Raw genomic sequence first — 16,254 nt, 5'->3', positions numbered from 1 at the left:
CAAACATTCCCTCCCTGAGCCTTTAAAAAATCCGGTTTCCTGATTGGTCCTCTGGTCAGGTGTTTGGTTCTCTTTGTTAACCCTTTACAGGTAAAAGAAACATTAACCCTTAGCTATCTGTTTATGACAAGGGCCCAGCAGGCTGCCCAGACCAGAAACCTCTCAGTGCAGCTATCTCAGGGGAAGTGAGGGGGGCATGGCCTCTCTGCCATAACCTCATGCTGCTTCCATCTGCCAATGGGGCAAATTGTGTCTTGGTGGCACGTCCTATCCCCCAGGGGACAATTCAAATTCCTTCTCTGGGGGGTGAGAGAGATCAGTAATGTGCAGGTTCTCAAGTATGCCAAGGCTCCTTCATGCGACTTCGGTTGCTTAAAGGTGGGGCGAATCCCCCAGCCCCTGCACAAGGGGCCTCCCCAGCCCACATGGCACGTGCACCCAGGCATAGAAAGCACATTGGGGGCACGACTGGAGCACGCTCAACTGTGGCTTTTCTCTGCTCCATCAGGCCCTGGGAAGGAGATGTAAATTAGAGCAGCCCCGACACTCCTCTAACTTACTTCCAGGACCGAGCAGGTTCTAGAATGCAGGAAGCACAAAGGTGGCTTAAAGCCACCTCCCTACTCCTGCTCCAAGCACAGGAAAGGGGGAACTGAGACTCTCAGGGTTACGTGTTTAGCCACAGCCCAGTTTTCATGCCAGGCCCCTGGAACCCACTTGTGTGTGCACTTGTTATTAGCTCTCCAGGCGACCTTGCAAAGGGCGAGGGTGGGGCTGCTGCATCTCTCCAGGTCTGGGGGCTTATCTCTGCCCAGGGCTGCCCAGAGGATTCAGGGAGCCTGGGGCAAAGTGGGGGAGCTGCGGCGCTTGTACTCACCCGGCAGCGGTCTGGGTGTTTGGTGGCATTTCGGCGGCAGGGGACCCTTCCGTTGCTCCACATCTTTGGCAGCACTGAAGGGCCCCCCACTGCCAAAATGCTGCCGAAGACCTGGACTGCCACCGGGCCAGGGCTCGCGGGGCCCGGGACAAATTGCCCCACTTCCCCCTGCCCCTCCCCCGGGGAAGCCCTATCTCTGCCACATAGAATCATAGAATCTCAGGATTGGAAGCGACCTCAGGCGGTATCTAGTCCAACCCCCTGCTCAAAGCAGGACCAACCCCACATACGATGGGAGGGGTCTGGGAAGGGCCGAGGCGTGGGCAGGGCAGGGCAGTTTTCAGAAGTGCCTGCCGGGGGTGGGCAGGTTAGCTGCTGGTATTGGTTTATTTTTGTAACCTGTGTCAGGGGCTCCCACAATGTCAGATCGGCACCTTTATTAGTATCGTTATAACTCAAACGACTTCCCTAAACATGCTGAGGACTGACACAGCTGCAAGCAACTGGAAGAGGAGTCAGTTCTTTGCCTCGTTTGGATCATGCAGCCACATTCCTGCCAAGTATCCTTGCCAAGAAATCAGATCTCACAAGATAAAGCATGTTAGAGGGAGGTTACTGTGACAGGAATAAGCTGTGAAGCAATTAGCATAGCTGGAGGTGTAAGCTGCATTAGGTTTCAGAATGAACACCCCATTACACCAAACGAGGAAGACCCATCTCTCTCTTAGCAGGATTGTTTCAGTGTCTGTCTGCAGGCTCAGGCAGGCCGCAGTTCAATGGAGGTTTTCTTCACAACAAAAAAGGATAGAAATGTTGATTTTTTTTAGTGAAAGCAAATTCGACAGAAAATACTGGAAATATTATTTAAAAAAAACAAAACAGTGCTAACCTCAAGCTATAGTGTGGAATGGTGTACATTTCTCCTAGTCTCCTTTCAGAACCTACCCGACAAACTAGAGGTGGCTTTTAAAAAGTAAATTCAAATAAGCCAGAAAACCAGATTAAAGCAACCAAATTCCCATTTCCAGGAGTGATGGGAAAATCCCAGGAAGACTGAGGGGTGCGGCAGCTATTTCTGTTTACAATGACAAGTGAGGGTGAAATAAGTCAGCCTGAGTTAAAACTAGTCAGTAATGAAACCAAGAATTCACTAACAACTCCCTGGAATTTTCACGTGTTTTGAGTGTATTAGCTTCTGAAAACCCCCAGAGATCTTCCCAGAATTTCTGGGAAGAACCTGGCAAAGGTTCTTGCAGATTTCCACTGGGGACTATTTGCTGTGCTACACTGGAGAAGCAGGATGGTTAAATCACTGCTCTGCTACAGGCTTCCAGCATGACCTTGTGTGTGTCACTTCATCTCTCTGTGCCTTGGTTTCCCATCTGATAGAGACCTACAGTGCCCATTGTTATTGGGACTTCTGGTCTGGCGCATGGAATATACCCCTGGATCTTTGGCTAGCATGCAGGGGAAGGCTGAAAGAAAGGCGTTGGAGGGGAAGAGGGTTTGACCCCAGGCACTACCTGATTCACAGGGTCCCTCGTGGGCCACGGTGAGATTTGCCTCAGGATAGGCGTGAAACACCTCCTGGAACTTGCAGATCTGGGCGTAGGTCTTCCCATCAGAGCCACACAGGGTCTGGCTGGAGAGGCAAGCGCACTGGGGCTCGGGCACCTCGCCCTTCCGGAGGTCCCCCGTGTCCAGCTTGCACTCCAGGTGGTCCCCACACTTCCCGTAGAAGTGATTGGTGTTGTCCAGGTCGCAGATCTGCCCCTCCAGGTTGGCACACTCCCAGCAGCACTCACACGGGTCCCGCACCAGGCCTGCCAGGCATCCCCGGGGCATGGGGCATTCCTCTGGGCTGCAATCCGAACAGCTCTCTCCTTCTTCCAGCAGCCTTTGCCAGCCACGCTGCAGGTAGTCTGGAGCATTGGGCAGCGCCCCACATGGCCATGGCAGGGCCCAGCTCAAACACAACAAGAGAGAGAGGAGTTGAGAGGGGGCTGGACTGGCAGGTTTGGACATTCTCACGGGCTCTCTGGGTCTCAAAGCCCAGTCGCCACCATCACTTAGACACTGGACCCCGGGCAGCCTCTCCCTCTTCAAAGCCAAGAAGCCATTAACGCCTGCAAGGAAAGCGAGCTAGGTTACTGGATTACTAGAGCACAGGGAGATGTTCCCGCCTGGGGTGGCACAAAGCACGGAGCAGATCTCTAAGCATTCAGACATTTGGGTCTGATCAGCATCCCGCCAGGGGTGGCTGTAGGTTTTTTGCCGCTCCAAGCACGGCAGATAGGCTGCCTTTGGTGGTGTTCCTGCGGGAGGTCCCCGGTCCCGCAGCTTTGGCTTACCCACCACCAAATTGCCACTGAATCTGTGGGACTGGCAATCCTCCCCTAGGCGTGCCACCAGCGGCAGCCTGACTGCTGCCCTTGCAGGGACAGGCAGGACACCCCCCCCGTGGCTTGCCGCCCCAGACACACGCTTGGAGCGCTGGTGCCTGGAGCTGCCCCTGCTCCCATGGTGTCTCGTGGGTCTTCTCCAGAAGGATAGAGGGAAGGAGGAAGGGCCCTGAGGGGAGGACAAATGAAAGTGTTGTGGGTGGGAAGACAGAAGTGATAGGAAATGGGTCTTATTCCCAATCTTGTAGCAGGAGCACAGTTCCAGTGGTTCTCAAGAAACCACCAATAGCGTATTTCCTTTCTGGGCGGGTGATGGGCTTTCAAATTCTTTGAAATGGTTTGGGCAACCAGCGTTAGCAATGCAGGCCACCCCCGGGCTTCAGTCCTAGATTTATTTTGATTCAGGACAGAAGGGCCCGTTACAATCACTTGATCTGACATCCTGCCTCACACAGGCTAGCTTCAGCCAGTGGTTCCTATCTCCAGCCCAGAAACAGCTGCCTGAGCTCCAGTTTGTCCTTTAGAAAAACAGCCAACCTCAAATGAAAGACTCCAGGCCACGGAGAATCTATCATGTCCCTGTTCCAATAGTTAATCCCCCTGCCTGTTAGAAATGTGCATCTCGTGCACATTGGATCATCTTCGCTAGATGAAAGCATCTTCTGCCATCAGCCATCTTCCCTCTGCCCCTGCCCACGGCAGGTGGCTGCATCAAGTCGCCTCCTAATCTTCCCTTCAGTAGGCTAAATAGATGGAGATTTGTGGTGCTGGGGGAGTGTTGTCTAATGGCTAGTGCAAGTGACTGGCAAACTGGGTCTGTCCCTGCTGAGCCTCAGATTGCCCATGTGTGACACGGAGATAATGCGACCTATGAGTAGGGTGACCAGACAGCAAAGGTGAAAAATCGGGATGGGGGTGGGGTGTAATAGGAGCCTATATAAGAAAAAGACCCAAAAATTGGGACTGTCCCTATAAAATAAGGACATCTGGTCACTCTACCTATGGGTACTTCACCTCCCTCCTGTCCAGGACTCATTGCTGCTCGAAGCCTGCTTTGAGATCACTCAGGAACTGCAGTGTTCTCTTAGGATCAATGGATCCAGCTACTTAGGTGGAGGCAGTTGCCAGCCTGGGACATGGCAAACTGGAGAAGCAATTCCTTCTCCCCCAGGATCACAGAGACGCGGGAGGGCGCCCAGCCACCCCAGTGATGAGTGCCTTAAATTTGTCTCTTCTGTTGTGGTTTTTGGAGTGGAGCAGAGAGGTGTTCCCCAGAGCCATGCACCTGTTTCCATTGACTTCGGTGGGAGTTTTTTGGGGGCTCAGCGCCACTCAGAAAGCAGGTCCTTAGCTGGGTTTAGCTACATATGGGGCAGCCCAGCCCCCTGCGAGGGCTTGACCATAGAGCAGATCTCTCCACCTCACTCTCTGTCTGCTACACTCACCCCACCCCAGTGGGATCTTTAACCCAGATCTCTGCATTCGCTGGGCCGCAGCTGAGAGCCCCAAAGGTGAGATGCACCCTGCAGAGCCAGACTGAGTTTTTGTCTGCTACAAGCAGCTAATCTTGCAAGAATCGATGACAATTTCCTCTGTCCCCATCCAAACATACCCAGAGGAGCCGGCTGGTCCTGCAGGGATGGAGCTGGTTCATCTCTGGACAAAACCAGCTGCTAGGAGCAAAGCCGGAACATTGCTCCCAGCTGAGCAAGTCTTTTCATTCTCTGAGGTCCCCTGTGCTCTGACTTCACTGTGCCCGTTTCCCTTGGTGCTTCCCCTTGGACAGCTAGCCAGATGACCACGCTGAAACACTCCCTTTGCCTCTGAGGCACTCAGACATTTGCCACGGTGCTGAGGCTGAGCATGCGGAAACAGAACAAGCCCTGAGACACCCTAAGTCAGGCCAGCTGCAGAGCCCCCCAGAGTGCCTTTCCTGGGGTTGCCAGAACGCCACCAGCAGCACCCCAGCCACATGCTCCCGCCGTGCCATCCTCACAGCTGATCCCTGGGCCTGCTCTAGCACGAGTGATGCTGCAGACGCTTTGCTCTGTGCTTTGCTTGGCACTTTTGCCACTAGTGGCTTTGTCCTGCCTGGCGATTTGCCCCAGCCCAGTGCTTCAGAGGGAAAAAACTCTCAGCACAAATCACTCTCTCTCACTAGACTCCAGATGGTCCCCTCCTGCCCAAGCTGGACAGCAACTTCCTCCTGTCCCCCAACGAGTACCTGTTCTTTCCCTTCCTCTAGCACCTCCTCCGGGAGGATCTCAAAGCCCTTTCCAAGCATTCACGGATTAACCACCTCCAATGGGGAAGTGCTATTGTCTCCCCTTGAGGGGCAAACTGCAATGAGCAGGAGGTATGCCAGGCCCTATAGCAAGATGACATCAAGGACAGAGTCCAAGAATCCTGGCTCCCAGGCCCCTGCTCTGACCACTTGACCAAAGCGGGGAGTGTCGAACCCAGAAGTCCTGGCTCCCAGGCCCCTGCTCTGACCTCACTTGCCAACCAGGGCTGAGAACAGAGCCCCGGCCCCTGGCTCTCCATCTCCTGCTGGGACTAGGTCAGGCTGCCCTCCAGGAGCCAGGCACAGAGTCACAACTCCTGAGCCCCCCCCGCCCAAGTAACACCACCTGCGAGCAGGGCAGTGAAAAGCCGCTGGTGGCAGGCCTGGGGTTGGGGAGGGGCCCTGTTCTATCCCCCCGGCCCTAAACAACACCCTGGGTCTCCAAAGCCTCCCCACAGCTGTGCGCCCCCCCGGACACGCCCCCTTCCAGCGGCCAGACCAGAGCCCCGCTGGGAGCCGAGCCGTCGGGGGCGAACTCCCCGCTGCTGCCCCGTTACCCCGCCCGGGATGCTGGGGAGGCAGAGCGCGGAGCCGCGTCCGCCCGTGCGCCCCGGAGCGGAGAGGCAGCCAGGCACGGGGCTGAGCTGGCTGCGGAGCGGGTCCCGGCTCGGCCGGGCGGTGAGATCGGCCCCTCTCCAGGGCTAGGAAGGGGGTGGGTATCTCCGTGGTGGGGCGGGGAGCTGCGCGCCCCGGACTCCCCGCTCCCGCGTGGGGCGCAGCAGCCCGCGTCCTTACCTGGGGGGGCCCGCCGGCCGAGTGGCTTCTCCAGCGGGCTCGCTCGCCCCGCTGATGTCAGAGTGAAACGTGACTCCCCGGCTGGAGCCCGAGCGCTCAGCACTAGCCTGGAGCCCCGCCAGCTGTAACCGGACACCCCGCTAGCCAAGCGGCCCCTGGCTGGGGAGACCTGCCCAGCCCCTGGGGGTGGGAGACTCTGGCCTCGGGGAGCTGCCAGGAGAGGTTATGAGAGCTAAAGAGGGGCTGGGGTTCTGGCCCCCTTGGCATAGGGCTCAGGCCTGAAGGGACTGTGATCCCCCAGCCCATGGCAGGCCACAGCTGCTCGCCCCCCATTCCCCAGACAAGCTGTGGGTATGTCCCCTCCCCAGGGCTGTGGGCCCCGGGCTTGGGCACTGCATCCGCACTGCAGCCTAACCCTGGGTGTGCAGCTGCTGGCCTCTGGGCTGGGCTGTGCTAACGCTGGCCTGCACCATGCAGACTGTCTGACTCGGGGCTGCCGCTTGAGATACGTCCACATGGCAAACTGATGGGGCGCGGACCTGAGTCGCAGTGGGACTTGGGCTCTGGACTCTCCCCTCCCCCCCGCCCCAAGCAGGGTCCTAGAACCAGGCCCTGAGTGCTTGCTGACCTGAGTCAGACTGGTTTGTGTGTGGACAGAAGGAGGGTTTGGGCTCAAACCTGAGCCAGAGTCCAGGCCTGCCTCGCGGGGGTGGGGTGGATAAATCTGGATTATGAGGTGCTCAGGCGCTACAGTAATGAGGGCCAGGAAAGTAGCATAAGGCCACTTTGCAGGTGGGATTTTAAACCAGTTTGGTTAGACTAGCATATACCTATGTGTGGAAGCTCTTTTGCCAGTTTCAGATCAGCTTGCACCACTTTAGATCAATCGGGAATTGGCTCGAGCTAAATGGAAACAAGCAGCTCTTGAATGAAACCGGAGCATCCAGCCCGCAGGATCTGTTTGAATGAAACTGATTTAAGAACCACTTCAAAGGACCAGTGCAACTTTCCCATGTAGACAAGGCCTGAGAAGTCCGGAGGTGGAGACAAGGACAGTGACGGGGGGGATGGGTGGTAGCTGCAAGAGGCAGAGTTGATTCCCCCAGTGTCTGGGGCAGTTCAGATCCAGGTTTTCAAGGACGGACAGGACTTGCATCAGGGCACACCCTGGCAGTCTACCCAGAACTTAGGGGTGATATTGGGAAAGGGGCCATGTAGGCTAGTGATGGGGGAAGGGTCCTGCTCTGAAGATCTGTGGGACAGTCTGCCAAGGGAGGGGGACATTTCAAACAGGACAGTTGGGAGCAATCTGCAAAGGGACATTAGGCAAAGCCTGAAGAGACCTGGGATCTTCTCCCAGCTCTGCCACTGATCTGCCATGTGACTGTGGACAAGTCCTGTCATGGCTCCATGCCTCGGTTTTCCTATCTGTAAAATGGGGCTGATGAATCCAACCTCCTTTGTCAAGTGTTTTGGGATCGGGGAATAAACAATTCTAAGTCGTGATATTATTTGTCCAGCTCCTCTGATTCTTTGGCTGCTCACTTGGGCATTAACCGGGCACTACAGCTGCTCTGGGAGTACATATCACAGGCCAGCTGCCACCCGCCATGGTACCAAGGGGAGAGAGTTCAAGGGTTCACCTCACAAGATAATTTCAGCCAGAGTGGAATGAGTTTCTGGAAAACGAGTCGCATAGTTTCTTTTATTCCACTGGTCTGATTCTCCAACCCCGCTCCACATTTCCCTGTTCCCATGGGTTTGCTCAATCAGGCTGAGAATTCAGACGTGGTTTCTTATGGAAAATATAAGGGTTTTAGACTTCTGATCCCAGCATTTCTGGCCAAAATTCCCACAAAAGCCACCAGCTACAAAGGTGTTTTTCCACCCACTTTGCATTCCGCCTCCAAGCTCTAGTTACTGCAGTGAGCTCAGGGCCCCCTGGCAAAACACAGCCCAGCCCCTTGGGCACTCACCACAACCCTCCCTTGAGATGCACGGGTAGCGAACCTCGACTCAGATCTGTCCCCACATGCTGTGCGCTTTGGAGCAGCTCCACCCGGTGCTGTAATGTCAGACGGGACAGGAGGCCCCCAGTTTGGCAACACAGATGGCTGCAATGGCAAATGGGGGGCTTGAAGACAGCACCCCTAAAATGTAACACCAGGCAGCAGGACAGCAGAATGGTTTAGTGGGAAGAGAAAGGTACTAGGTGTCATGAGTCCTGGATTCAAGTCCTGGCTCTAGTCACATCCCTTTCTGTGCCTCACCTTCCCTATCTGTACAATGGGGCGATCTGGTGCTCTGTATACACATGGCAGTGCTGCACTCTCATCCTAAAAGCAACTCATGCCAGGAGTGCCTGCAGGATTTGAGATGTTCCCACAGCGGCCGTGCAGAAAAAGTCTGGTAGCAGATGAAAGAGCATGTGGGAGGACAGGAACGTCTGGCTTTCCTCTTCAGCCAGAGCCAGTTCAGGGAAGTCTCTGAAGGAAATGGCATCTCAGATAATTCCCCCAGGTGACAACCTCAGCAGCTGATTCTCTGGGCCTCACTGATAAATGCATAAAAGGGGAATGATCTCCCTGAGCTCTGGCATCCAGCCAGCCTGCCCAGCCAGTGGCCTTCCGTCCATCACACGCTGTTTGCTTGCCACAGCTCAGAGAAATCACTAACCCTTCCGGTGTCTTTAATCCCGGTGCACGATGCACCCCCCTGCCCAGGATCCCGCTCCCAAGCTATTGGGGGTGGAGAGAGGGCAGGGTTTATATAATCTACATCCATGGGAAAGGCAGACAGGAACACGTCCCCAGGCGGGATCCGACACCTGCCAGGACCAGAGACCTGAATCACGAAGGCTCCTGGTGGGGGAAGCAAGATGGGGCCCCGAGGGGGTCAATATTCCTGCAGCAGAGAGAGACAGGAGGTCGAGCCTATGGGGGAGCCAGACATGAGAGCCTCTCACTTTGCTCAGAACAGCTGGACTGGAGCAGGCGGGGGGGCGCACACAGAAATAGCCCCCCTCGCCCCTACCTTGGAGCCGCAGCCAGAGCCGGCACTTAAACCCAGACGACAAAGCTCTAATTACACAGCTGGGGAGACGCCCTGGGCTGCCTGTTTGTTTGCTTTTCTTTCTGGGCCTGGCCCGAAGAAGCCCCCCAGCAAGCAGGAGTGGGGAGCCTAGGCTGATCTCTCCCTCCCGATGGGCATCCCAGGGAGTTGCTCGTTCATCTCACTCACACGACCAGCACCCTCCAAGAGTCCTTCCATTCGAGGGCTGTTTTTTTGGCAGAGGAGCTGATGGCCGGGCATTTCCCTCCTCCCTGCAAGGCGTTGCCACGGCCGGCGGCTGGTAATTATGGGACCGTGCGTGGCTGCATCCCAGAGGTTAGCAACATCGCAAGCGCCACAGTGGCATCAACATAGGGAGGTGGCAGTCCTATCTCCTCAGCTCTCCCAGGGATCTAAGCAAGGATTTGGGAGATAACCCCCCCTAAGTAACACCCCCAAGGTGATGCAAGAAGCAGGTGGATGAATCGGTATGGGGCAGGCCTCTCTCTGAGCCTGGTGTATCTGGCATGGTGCTGGGGTGGCTGTTCTGCTGGAGGTGATGTCATTTGGAGGAGGGGTTAGACTGCTGGGATCTTGACCATTTGGGTTTTGAATCTCTCCCACACCATGTCCCCCGGAGCAGGAATGGGGAGCCTGGGGTCTTGAGCACATTCCCTCTGAGGTGGTTCTTAAGGCTCAATGAGACTCTTGCAGCGAAACCCACAGAATTTGGTTCCCAGGGCTGTTGAGTTTGGGATGTAACTAGCCCCTGCCTGCAGCAGAGACAGGCCAGCAGCAGATCCCTTGGCTGAGCTGTTCGTCCTCAAGGTGCACAGACCAAAGTCAGTTGCTGCTGTCACACAGATCTGGACAGACGGCTGCAAGTGAAAGCAGGCAAAGCTCATGGGCTGAGTTTTGCTTTGGGTTCTGGGGGTTCCCTTGAAACCCAGGATGTTTTTCATGACACCCTGGCAGACCGAGCTCAAACAGCCCTGGCAACTGCAACTCCTTCCTCAAATCCCCTGTGCATTTTCTACTGGATGCTGGAAACTGGCCCAATTCAGGCACCCCCGTGCCTGGAGAGAGTTTGGATCTAGATCTGAACTTCGCAGCACAGGCCCCTAGCCTTGCTGGATATAGTAGTCTTTTTCCAGACCCACATCATCGTGTAGTGTTGCTGGGTGCTGTTAAAGAGCTGCCATCTTCCACTCCAGAGTCAGCATGCTCCCATTCTGCTCTACAGGCCAGCAGGGCCGGCTTTAGGAAGTGCGGGGCCCAATTCGAACAGTTTCAACGGGGCCCCGGCAGGGATGACTAAAAAAAAAAACCAAACCAAAACAACAACAAAAAACATCTGTAGAAAAACACGTGGGGCTTGTATTCACCGGGCGGTGCTCTGAGTCTTTGGCGGCACTTCAGCGGTGGGTCCTTCACTCGCTCCAGGTCTTTGGCAGCACCGAAGGACCCACCACTGAAGTGCCACAGAAGACCCAGAGCAAGCGAAGGACCCGCCACCGAAGTGCCGCTGGAGACCCGAAGCGCTGTCAGGTGAGTAAAAATTAAAAAGGCGCCTCTAGCCAGGGAAGGGATTCTCACTGGGTGTGGGGCCCTCTTAGGCGCGGGGCCCGATTAGGGGGAATTGGTGGAATTGGCCTAAAGCCGACCCTGCAGGCCTGGCAACCGCGTCAGACTACATATCCCATGACGCACCACGGAAACCCATCCCCTGCTGACAAGGAGACAGCCTGGGGGCTGCCAGGCTGCCAAGAAAATCCAATTCAATGTTTTCATCCCTCTTAGAATTTCTTCAGATGAGGAAGCTGCGGGGATTGGATGGCGCTGGAGACCGGAGGGCATCCAGATAGCCTGGTGAGGGCGGCCATAAATGAACATGGATGGCTGGATAGATGGAGAGAGAGATATGCAAGGACAGATGATATATGTCAGCATATATGGGGATTAGGCCAGCCATTCGTCCGATTTGTAAGCCGGATAGTCCTGGTTTTCAAGGCTTGTCCCCTGTCCCGTTTGGACATAAAACCAGACGTGGTTTGGTCCAGTATCCTGCACAGGACAGAGGATGCAGCCATTCTGAACAGCGCCCTACCCCACCCCTATTGGCGTGGCCTCACACACCTGGTGCACGTGAGGTCCGTCTGGCAGGGGCTGGTGCACACAGAGGGAGGCGGGGCCATGAATGGCCAGTATCTGGGGATGCATCAGTGGCCACCATAATAGGGATGGATGGATGGATGGATAATAGGAGACTGAGCCTTCCTCTCTATGGGGTTAGTTCAGATCTAGCCCCTACACTAGCTACTACAGTGATGGGTGCATTAGCAATCCCTGGGAGGATGGACAGATGTCAGATGGCACTACCATCTGTTGGCTATTAGATAGTATAGGTGAAAAGGGTTCGGTGAATCTCCTTGTGCCAGTTTCCAGTGGACTATTATCCATGTCTGGAAACCTCCTGCCCTACCAGTCCTAGCTGGCTCTTCTCATTGGCAGTCTTGGGAGAGAGGCCGTGAAATCTTTCCTGTTGAGATGATCTCTCGGGGGTTGTGCTGAGGCACCTGGGGAGCATGAAGGAAAGTTGCCCTGGTGATGATTTCATTGTATCTCTTACATGGACAGGAACCTGCCTGTAGCTCCGTGAGTCCATGGCAGAATTCAGCCCCTCACAGCAGGACTGTGTTCCAGAACCTGACCTGACATTTAAAAAAAATTGTTTCCTGCTCTCATAGTTGCACAGAACTACTCGCTTCTGGTTTTTGAGATTAACCCCATGCAGTGCCATCTACCTGTGTCTGCAGAGAGCCTGACACAAGAGCCCAGAGAGGTGTGACATGCCCCATTCACCTCAGTCAGCGCTCCGTAGATGCTGAAATTCCATGGCTACATAACATGATGATGGAATCCCCCATTTTGCTGCATTTAGGTGCCCAGCATTCTCTGTTCTGCCTGTCACCCTGCCCTTCTGGGACCTGCCTGCCTCTTGTTCTACTGCTTTCCCCACTAAGGGAGATCATTGAGTTACAGTGCCTGCACCCCTGGCACAGAGTGTGGCGTGCAGTTGTATCTGAGCGGGGTGCCCTGGCTAACATCACGGAAGCTGAAGCCCTGGGGCACAGAGATTACAATGAAAAACACATCCTGAGAAATAGGCAAGGTCAAAACTACTCAACACGTGTTCCACCAATGAGTATTTTCACCTCTGCGCTCTAGCTGGGTGCGTGTTTGGGCTGGCAGGAGAATGGGAACAAAGGACACATCGTGGCAATAGCAACATTCTTTGGTTCTATGCAATACAAGGACAACGCTGCAAAATTTGGTCCCATTGTGCTGTGGGGCACGTGGGGCTCTGCTAATTATTATAATAAATAACCGAGTCTCCCTTTTTTCGGAATGAAGCGGTTATTTCTAGCTTTGCTTATTGCTAACTCTTGTCCTTTAGAGCTGTCTTTTACAGTACGTACTGCTGCAGCTCAGCAAACAATTCACACTATTCGATGAATCTGAGCCTTTTTTGTCGTGCCCATGAAATTCTCAGAAGCATCCAACCTGCTTTGCGCGTTCCCTCTGAGGACCGTTCTTGGCCAACAGTTCAGTGTAGAATCTTTTGTCCTTCATTGGTTAGTTACGTGGGTCGCATGCCATTGATTCTCATCCCTGGTTGGAGGATGTTAAAGCTCTTGCAACTGGCATTGGCCATCGTGATAGACAGGACAATAGATTAGTTGGATCGTTCGAATGGCAAGTCTTATACCCCAGCTGTAGCTTGATCGCAGACATTCTTGGCTTCTATTTCTCTGGGCCCTTCTGGAGCTAATTTCTCCTAAAATCTTTCCCATCAGCAAATTCTTCTGGAAACCGTTCCAGCTGCTACCAGCCAGCTTTTGGTTTCCCAGACTCGCTTACCAAAGAATGGCACCTGTGACACTCCATTCAGATGACCCCAGATTTGCATGGTGCAGCCCTGATCCTCGCCCCCTGGGGACGCTTAGCGCCAACCACCCATTTCTTACTGGGAAAGTTCAGTTCAGGGCATCTCACAGGCACTTCTCTAGCCTGATCCCGGGCCAAGCAAAGCGCTGAGAGTGAGCCTGCTTAAATATTCCCCCCCGGCCATTGCGGGGGATGGATCTTGGTGCTTTCTCTTTGTTAAGACACCCAAGGAACATCAGCCAAGGGATCAAACTCAAGCTTCCTCCAGACTTCAGGTGTGATCTAATGGTGTCATCTCCATGGAAACCCTGTATGTTTCCCAAGTCTCCAAGAGCTTGGAATAGATAAAGTTTTTCACTCTCCCAGCAGCTTTACTGAGCACATCCACTTTGGCTGGCCATCTACACAGATCATCTGTCCTAGCATGTGCTGGGTCTTGTGCAAAACAGGGGATGGATTCTCAGAGCCAGATGAGTACCCAGAAGTAAACTACTCCAGGACAGGCCCAACAAAAAAAGTACCAGAACGCCACTAGCCGTCACCTTCAGCCCCCAACTAAAATCTCTCCAACGCATCGAGGATCTACAACCCATCCTGAAGGACAATCCCTCACTCTCACAGACCTCGGGAAACAGACCAGCCCTTGCTTACAGGCAGCCCTCCAACCTGAACCAAATACTCACCAACAACCACACACCACACAACAAAAACACTAACCCAGGAACCTATCTATGGAACAAAACCCATTGCCAATTCTGTGCACCTATCTATTCAAGGGACACCATCATAGGATCTAATCACACCAGCCACACCATCAGAGGCTCATTCACCTGCACATCTACCCACGTGATATATGCCATCATGTGCCAGCAATGTCCCTCTGCCATGTACATTGGCCAAACTGGACAGTCTCTACACAAAAGAATAAACGGACATAAATCAGACATCAAGAATTATAACATTCAAAAATCAGTCGCAGAACACTTCAACCTCCCTGGTCAATCAATTACAGACCTAAAAGTCGCAATTCTCCAACAAAAAAACTTCAAAAACAAACTCAAATGAGAAACTGCCGAATTGGAATTAATTTACAAACTGGACACCATTAAATTAGGTTTGAATATAGACTGGGAGTGGATGGGTCATTACACAAAGTAAAAACTATTTCCCCATGTTAATTTTCCCCTATTGTTACTCACACCTTCTTGTCATCTGTTTGAAATGGGCCATCCTGATTATCACGACAAAATTTTTTTTTCTCCTGCTGATAATTGCCCACCTTAATTGATTAGTCTCGTTAGAGTTGGTACGGCAACACCCATTTTTTCATGTTCTCTGTGTATATAGATCTTCCTACTGTGTTTTCCACTCCATGCATCTGATGAAGTGAGTTTTAGCCCACGAAAGCTTATGCCCAAATAAATGTGTTAGTCTCTAAGGTGTCACAAGGACTCCTCCTCTCTCCTTTTTGCTTCTTCTAACACCCTGGGGAGGAACATGGAGGGGATCTTTCCAGGTTTTGTGAAAGTCTGGTGGTGTCGGCTGTCCAGGCTCAGCTGCGGAGGAGAAGACATAAGTTCCAAGCCCGCAGCTGGGGTCTGGCTTGCAGGCAGTGATGACTCTGCCTCACAGCTGGACTGGCTGCGTTCTAAGCTGAGGTGAGAAGTTAAAGCCCCACCTCTCTTGTCCTGTCTCCGGTGAACTATCTGGGTCAGAAGTAAAGACCCCCTGGCGCATTTTGAACACTGCAGCGGGAAATGCCCAGCCAACGTTCCTCCGCTCAGTAAAGCAGATGCTACTGCTCAGGGCAGCGTATTTGCTTCCACAGTCACTGCAGCACCAGAATCGAACTCGTGAGGGCCCTAATCCTGAGCCCATCGACGCCTCCGGTGAAGTTGCTATTGGCTTCAGAGATGCAGGGTTAGGCCCCAGATCCTTCTCTGAGAAATGTGTTACCGGGGTAACAGCACAGACACACTGTCACCTGGACCGGGGTGAATCATTCAGAGCTCGGGGCCAGGCAGACCTCAGAGTCTCATTAGATCCTAAAGCGTTTTAGGGATGCCAGAGGGACCTTCCCCATGTACAGCTTTGTGTGGTGTCACCTGCTCTGTACACAGGCCTGGGAGGACTCGGTTTTTATTTGTGGCTCATTTCGACGGATACTATCACTATTTAATGTGAAGCTTTTTTTTATTTTAATCGATTTAAAATTTTCCCCCTTGCATGGAAGTATGAGAGGAGGGGGAGTCAGACAATCGGACACAGAGAGGGGCAGGCTGCATCCGTGCACTGGCGAGGGGCTGGCGGGCGTGGGCCGCTCCTTTCTCCGCAGCTCTGCTGGGAACGCCCGCTTTCTCTAATGACAGGGTGTGCCGCCAGGATGTCTATTTGGGGCTGCGGCTTGACTCCAGCTTTTATCTTGGAACTAGAAAGGGCTTTTTTAAAGCACCCGGCCCAGGCAATAAGGACTGTATTGCCCTAAGCCCGATCCGCAGGTCACACAGCACAATGCCCGCGCCCCACTCAAGCCCTGAATTTCATCCCCAGTGTGGCTATTACATCCTGGGGAGCCTCTCCGCTAGGATCACTGGCTTTACTTGGCCCAGGGCCAGGTGGGATGGGATGCTGGAATTAGGGTCAATGAGGATCAGTCCGTGGGAGCTGGATCGGACCCATAGCCACTCGCAGGTGCAGTGACAGATTAACGCACAGCCCATGCCAGGGGCCCCAGCCAATTTGAGGGCCCCACAAGCACTGGAACCTGTATAGAAGCTGTTGGGGGGCGGCCACCGGTGCTGGAACTGTGGCCCTGCCCCCTGCTCCTTTTTCTCCCCCCCAAGAGCAGCCCCCAGCCCATGTCCCTGCCCCGCCCCCCCCAGGTGCACTGCCCAGGG

At 54.0% G+C, this 16,254-nt stretch overlaps 1 protein-coding gene across 1 annotated transcript in view; it reads right to left on the bottom strand.

Moving 5' to 3' along the window:
• The window catches only part of KAZALD1 (Kazal type serine peptidase inhibitor domain 1), a 17,235-nt gene extending 14,235 nt beyond the window's left edge, over positions 1-3,000 (bottom strand). The window contains exon 1 of the mRNA XM_032795695.2: positions 2,401-3,000. Within this exon, the coding sequence (XP_032651586.1) occupies positions 2,401-2,902 (502 nt within the window). The 5' untranslated portion in view covers positions 2,903-3,000. The remainder of the gene's footprint in view (positions 1-2,400) is intronic.
• Between the last annotated feature and the right edge of the window lie 13,254 nt (positions 3,001-16,254).

This window comes from Chelonoidis abingdonii, chromosome 16 (assembly GCF_003597395.2).
Source record: "Chelonoidis abingdonii isolate Lonesome George chromosome 16, CheloAbing_2.0, whole genome shotgun sequence".
In the NCBI taxonomy this organism is placed as follows: domain Eukaryota; kingdom Metazoa; phylum Chordata; order Testudines; family Testudinidae; genus Chelonoidis; species Chelonoidis abingdonii.
The sequence above is the reverse complement of the archived record's forward strand: the minus strand, read 5'-3'. Positions and strand labels throughout refer to the sequence as shown.